A 7,086-nucleotide genomic window follows, 5' to 3' on the forward strand; every position below is an offset into this window, starting at 1 on the left:
TTTCTGTCCTTCTGTTTTACTCGTGGTATTTGTCGGAAAAGTTTAATTGCTCCAATGTTCTCTTAAATAATTAAATTGCTTGTTTGCTGTATTTTCCCCCAATATAAAGAATGGCTGAAAATAATTCATCTTGAAGTTGAGTAATAACCATGACTTTGTGTTACAGAAACATAACTAGCTTGGAAAATGTTTTAAATTCTCTCTCAATTAAACTCAAACGGTGAATGGAGAATTTTTATAGTTGTGGGGCAAACGTGTTCTACTGATACAATTTCCCATACTCTGTTCTCAAATTTATTTTCTTCTAAGGATACCATCAGCTATTTCAAAGCTGAGAGTCTTAAAAGTTCAGATATCATTCTGGAACCAAAGTTTCTTCTGAGAATCAACCTCTCCTGGCGGTCAGGGAAGCCAGCTGAGTCACTGTGCCATCGTCTCATGGATGGGGGCTACAGTGGAGATTTAATGAGTACCAACAAAATGACTAAGACTACTTTTCTGGAAACACAGCAAGTGACAGTCCACTGGAGATCAGAACACTGACCAGAGATGTGCTCATCTACTTGAGTTCTATATGCACAGGCCATGATAATGCTTGTCTAATGGCCTAAAGAATTTTTCTTCTCCAATCATCCTCTAACTATCCACTACTGTGTCAACAAATTACCATTACCACTTTCTTTCTATCTAGGATCTATCTTTCCAGGGATCTTGTGAGGACTAAAGTCATTCATTTGTCTATACATTCATTAATTCAAAAATTATTATTGAGTGCCCCCTCTGTGTCAGACATTGTTCTGGGTGCTCAGAATACAACAGTCAACACCTCCTCTCCCCTGATTCTGATGCTTATACTGAAGTGCTCAGAATAAGAGTACAAGAGAATCCTATTTGCCATATGCCTAGATATTAAACCAGTTATACATCAAGCTAACAAATGCCTGAATAACATGGGTCTTTACCCTACTTCCCTAAAAAAATGTGCCTTCAGGTTCAAATTGAGAATTCTCAAACTCCTTGAAATTCCCTACTAGAACATGGTATTGCAAAGAGAAGAACCAGCCCCTCAGCTTCTGGCTCCCAAAAGAAGCCTGCCCTTTCCTCTCTCTCCCCCCTCTCCCCACCTCAGCCTGCTGCCCTCTAAAAGTCTTCCTGCAACTTGTGTGGAATCTTCTAGGAATCCTCTAAGCCTGTCCCAGTTCGGTCTACATTTTCTGAAAACAACTCTGGAGCATAGGGGTACACTCAGAAAGCAGCCCATGTAAACCCTGGAAGCAAGTTCAGAATCACTGAGTAGAATTCCAAGGTCCTTGTTGCCCACGGTGGTGTAGAAAGAGGCTTAGTTCTCTATGTGAACAGAACTTTCCTTTTCCCCTAGAATCAGCATTTCAGGCCTTCTCCTGTAACTCCAGTGCTGTAGAGCCTGACTGGGTAAACCATGGGGGCGGACCAATTAATAAAGAGGGTATCCTACCCTACCGGACCCTCCTTACCAATCTTGTAAACTTTAGCTTTACTTTTCTGCTAGTGAAAACACCTGAGCTTGGAGTTTTCCCTTTGGGGAGTGTTTGTTTGTTTGCTTGTTTTACCATAAATTCAGTTTCTTCACTAGATACAGTTTTGTTCAGGTTATCTATTTATTCTTGGAGAGATTGGGTAGTTTGTGACTGCATTTCATTCAAATTTCTGAATTTATATACTTAGAATTATAATATTTTCTTATTATCCTTTTAATGTCTATGAGGTCTGTAGTGATATCCCTTATCTTTCCTGACAAATGGTAATTTGCATATTCTCTTCTTTGCTTTCTGAGTCTGGCTAGAAGTACATCAATCTCATTGATCTTTTCAAAAATAAGCTTTTGGTTTCATTGATTTTCTCTATTGTTATTGTTTCTTCTCTTATTATATTATTGTCCTCCTTCCCTTTTGTTTTTTCTTTTTCTAACTTTTTCTAACTTTTTCTAACTTCTAACTTCTTAAGGTAAAAAGTTAAGTTGTTGATTTGAGATCTTCTTTTATAAGTTGTCATGGGTAGAATTATATCCCCCCCAAAATTCATATATTGAAGTTCTAATCCCCAGTAACTTAGAATGTGATCTTATTTGGAAATAGGGTCTCTATAGTTGTAATAGTTATGTTAGGATAAGATTATTCTGGTGTATGCTGCGTCCCTAATCCAATATGATGGTGTCCTTATAAAAAGGGGAAATTTGTACACATGCGTACAGGAAGAATGCCATATAAACAAAAAGATGACTATCTATAAGCCAAAGAGAAAAGCCTGGAACAGATCTTTCCCTCACAGTCTTCAAAAAGAACCAACCTTGCTAACACCATGATTTTATACTTCTAGCCTTCAGAATTATGATACAATACATTTCTATTGTTTAAGTCACTTGGCTTGTGGTACTTTGTTATGGTAACCCTAGCAAAGCAGAACATTTTAATGCTATTAATTTCCCTCTAAATTACTGCATTAACTGTATTTCACAAATTTTGTTATTTGGTATTTTCATTTTTTATTTTTTTAAAATTTTATTGGGGAACAGTGTATTTCTCCAAGGCCCATCAGCTTCAAGTCGTTGTCCTTCAATCTAGTTGTGAAGGGCGCAGCTCAGCTCCAAGTCCAGTTGCCATTTTCAATCTTTAGTTGCAGAGAGCGTAGCCCACCATCTCATGTGGGAATTGAAACGGCAACCTTATTGAGAGCTCGAGCTCTAAACAACTGAGCCATCCGGCCTCCCCTCCAGAAGCTCAACAACAGCACATTGTCTTCAATCTACTAGTTGTGGAGGGTGCAGCTCACTGGCCCACGTGGGAATCGAACTGGCAACCCTGTTGTTCAGAGCTTGTGTTTTAACCAACTGAGCCATCCGGCTGCCCAGTATTTTCATTTTTGTTCCATTAATATATTTTCTGATTTTCCTTGAAATTTCCTCTTTGATCCTTGAATTAGTTAGAAGCACACTCTTTAATTTCCAAATATTAGTTGACTTCCATTTAACTTTCTGTTATTTATTTAATGGTTAATTCCATTAAATTTGGAGAACAAAATTTATAAGAGTTCAATTCTTCAAATTTTTAAAGATTACTTTTATGTTGTAAGATATGGTAACTCTTGGCAAGTGTCCCATTTGAACTTGAAAAGAATGTGTATTCTGCTCTTGTTAGGTGGAGTGTTCTATAAATCTCAATTATATCCTAGATTGTTAGTGGTGTGCCTTTTACCTCCTTGCTACTTGTTCTATTGATTATTTAGAAAATAGGATGGACATCTCCATCTCTAATTGTGAATCTGATTTGTCCATTTTGTCTTCGAGTTTTGTCAGTTTTTGCTTCATGTATTGTAAAGTACCCTTATAAGGTACATACACATTCAGAAATGTTACATCTTTCTGGTAATTGACTCTTTTTTTATTATGTAATATACTGTTTTATTTCTGCTAATTTTCTAAGCTCTGAAGTCTGATATTAATATATCTATTCCAGTTTTCTTGTCATTAGTGTATGCATGGTATATCATTTCCATCCTCTTACTTTAAATCTATTGATATTATGTTTAAAGTAGGATTCTTATAGTCAACATAGATTTTGGAAAAGATCCAAATGCCAGTGTACTTGTTCAGTTCCTACTATGCACCAGGCACTTTCTAGATGCTGCAGAAATAGCATGAAGATTACTTGTGTGTTGTTTGTTTGTTTGTTTGTTTGTTTGTTTGTTTGTTTGTTTTATGAAGTCCAAAGAAAGAAAATTTACTTCTTAGTTTGGTACATTAAATTTTCATTTTGAAGTCAACTTTAACTCCATAAAGTTACAATATATTCATATTATATCATATATGTCTACCCTGGAAGATGTGCCTGATGACCTGAGCAGGGCACTTTTTCTTCAGGGTATGATTATAAAGGAGACTGGGGTACAAATGCTGGCATTAAAAAATAGGTTAAACATTGATAATGAGATTTTTCTAGCTGGATCTGTCAGCCATGCGATTTTATGCAGGGACCAAATCCTGTGTAAAGAGACTTTCTTTTGACTAACTCATCTTTGTTGTCATTCCATTTTGACCATCCATTTCCTGATTGTAATTGTTAGCATATAACACCTTTCCAAGTGTCAATTTCCAAAAATTATAGCTTGTTTTGTGATAATTGCAACGTAGAGGGTTGTTTCCTATTTCCTTAGCACTGTCAGTCTGCAAATCACCATGTAGTAAAGGCTAATTATGTGGAGGTTCCTGCAGATGGCTAATTTCTGAGAAAGACTTTGCTTTATTTTTATGTGGTGACATTTCTCCAACTTCATCCTAGATACCAGAATCTATATGGGCTGTGCGAGGAAAGAAGTCAGTCTTCACTCGACTTGTACTGAAGCCTCAGACTCTAAGATCAAAGTGGTAACAGAAGGTAAGTGAAGCAGGCTGAACTACAAAGGAGATCCCGGAAGTAGGTGACTAGGCTGAGACCTGGAGAGGACTGATTTGGGACGATCAGTGATGAGTTAAAGAGCATGAGGGATACTGTGTGAGGAAGGTGGAGCACGGTAGGAAGACATGTACTTTTGACAAATGTAAAAATCAAAATTTAAGAGCTGTGGTCAAACAAAAAATCCAGGTATTCATCACTGGGGCTGGCCAGAGAAATATAGATTCCCAATTTTTCAAGTTCAAAAAGTCAAGCCACAGCACCAACCAAGGACAAAGACTCAAGAGAAATAATACAAGAGTCCAGTCATTAGACTGAGTTTGTGTTGCAGGTTGGATTCACCGGTAAGGAATGATAAAGATTAGGTCACAGAAATTTTATTCAGGATACTCATAGGAACAATATCTGTGGAAAGGAAAAGAAGCAGGCAGAATAAACAGAGGGAAAAGGTGGATTACGATGCAATTTCAACCAAGTGCTAGTCTGAGATTCGAAGCATTGCTGAAAATAGGTTCGCTCTTCATCGTCTTTCAAGTCGGGGCCTTATAGCCCTGCTTCAGTCATTAAATATGGGCTGAACCAGAAAAGAAGAATAACCTTGGCCCAAGCAGCTCTTTTCAGTTTAAGCATTTCCCAAAGAAGGCTACCAGCTAGGAGCTATCTGCTGGAAGCACTGCCAGCACCTCAAAAATAAGTCCTTCAGTTCTGAAAGACAATCTGGGTGTCCACTGTAGTCCACTCCTTGAAGCCCTCAAATATGATTCCCTAAATAAATTCTGGGAGAAGCTACTGAAGGATCCCAGTGGGCTTTTCTTCCTAAAGGGAACTTAGAAAAGTTAATAGGAAAAAAAATATTACTCCCATTAAGTAATTAATAAAGAAGCTGAAGCTAATTAAATAGGTCCTATCCAGTGGTACCAGAACCAGGATGTACCGGTCCAGGCTGTTGGGAAGGAGACTACATTTAGTATACATTGACATCTCAAGTTCTTCTTTGCCTAGTCCATTTATGCTCTTCTCAGTGTTAGCAACGGCCGTACTGTATTTTGAATCCCTCCAAATGAACGTAGGACTTGGTCAAGGGAGGCTAAAGGGATCACCGGCCTGTCCCACCTGCCCGCTTGGCTGATTGGGGATCTCATCAATATGTACACAGAGGGCTTCAGTGAGGGGCTCGACCGTGGCCACCCGGCCTGTTGCTTTTCTGGGCGCCCCACGCGACGCGCCAGGAGCGCGGCTCCGATTCCTCTCGGCTCTTGGGCGCTGCTCTGAGCAGCGTCACCCTTTATACCAGGAAGCTGGTGGGCACTATGGGAAAAAAAAACAAAACCAGAAGAAAGTGGAGGAGGTGCTAGAAGAGGAGGCAGGGGAATATGTGGTGGAAACAGTTCTCGGCCGTCGAGTGGTGAAAGGCAAAGTGGAGTACCTCCTAAAGTGGATGGGGTTCTCGCATGGGGACAGCACGTGGGGGCCAGAAGAGAACCTGGATTGCCCCGACCTCCTTGCTAAGTTTCTACAGTCACAGAAAACAGCACAGGAGACGCATACATCAGAGGGAGGCCAGCGCAAAGCCGGCTCTGATTCTGAAGATAAGGGAGAGGAGAGCAAACCAAAGAAGAAAAAAGAGTCAGAAAAGCCAGGAGGCTTTGCCCGGGGTTTGGAGCCAGAGCCGATTATTGGAGATACAAACTCTAATGGAGAACTCATGTTCCTGATGAAATGGAAAAACTCTGATGAGGCTGACCTGCTCCCTGCCAAGATAGCTAATGTCCAGTGCCCCCAGGTTGTCATATCCTTCTATGAGGAAAGGCTGACGTGGCATTCCTACCCCTCGGAGGAGGATGACAAAAAGATGACAAGAATTAATTCTCTTGAGTACCAGCCCCTGTCACATCTGACTGTGGGTTTCAAGTGGGGAGAGGAAGGAGTTCTACTTGTGTTGACACCATAGAGGCGGCTTGAGAAGATGTCCTTTGAAGAGCCAGTATAGTTTCTGTGCCCCACAGCAGCCCAAGCGCTTTAAAGCCGCTCCATGCTGTATAGTTTGCACACTCATCCCAGTGGAGGGGAAGGAGGATAAGTGTTTCAAGGCAGCCCGTTCTGCACTTTGCTGAGAAAAGCAAAGGGCCTTCTATGAAGGACAAGACTTGCAGAATGGGTATATGGGAGAGCAAAAAGGTACTATAAGATCTTCAAAGAGCATCTCCACAATCCACAGCCTTTTTCCCAATAGTGTTAACTCTGCATTTTTACAGCGTAGCATGTGCGTAGTTTTTGGCTATCACTGGTGTATTATTTGAGTGTGGGAGGGATGGAGTGGGAAGGAAGGGAGATGGGTAGGATCGTTTTTGTTAAAATTGGGCCTGATAGGGGAAATGAAACAATGGAAAGAACGAACAACTAATGATTTGCTTCTGTGTCCAAAATATTTTATCTTTTCACAAAACGTCGTTGGCAATCTAAATGAGGACTATGAGAGACTGTTTAGAAGCTATGAATGCCTGAAACTTATAAGCCACGGTGTTCCCTGCCTGAGCATAATGCTGTTCCCAACGAAAGATTAACAAAGCTGCCATTTTGGAAATGGAAACTGGTTAAGGAGGGAAAGTCTTTTATTGGAGCGTATACAAAGGCAGACCATTCTGTCTTAGAGGTGCTA

The 7,086-nt window shown here is 40.1% G+C and overlaps 1 protein-coding gene across 1 annotated transcript; it reads left to right on the forward strand.

Annotated features, from left to right (window-relative positions):
• Nucleotides 1–4,327: 4,327 nt before the first annotated feature.
• On the forward strand, nucleotides 4,328–6,378 carry LOC308507636 (chromobox protein homolog 1-like; the record flags this gene model as incomplete). Its single annotated transcript, XM_081072829.1, is given in 3 exon segments — nucleotides 4,328–4,409; nucleotides 5,598–5,743; nucleotides 5,746–6,378. Coding segments are annotated over 3 exon segments (861 nt in total).
• Nucleotides 6,379–7,086: the final 708 nt, after the last annotated feature.

This window comes from Rhinolophus hipposideros (assembly GCF_964194185.1).
Source record: "Rhinolophus hipposideros genome assembly, chromosome: 14".
In the NCBI taxonomy this organism is placed as follows: domain Eukaryota; kingdom Metazoa; phylum Chordata; class Mammalia; order Chiroptera; family Rhinolophidae; genus Rhinolophus; species Rhinolophus hipposideros.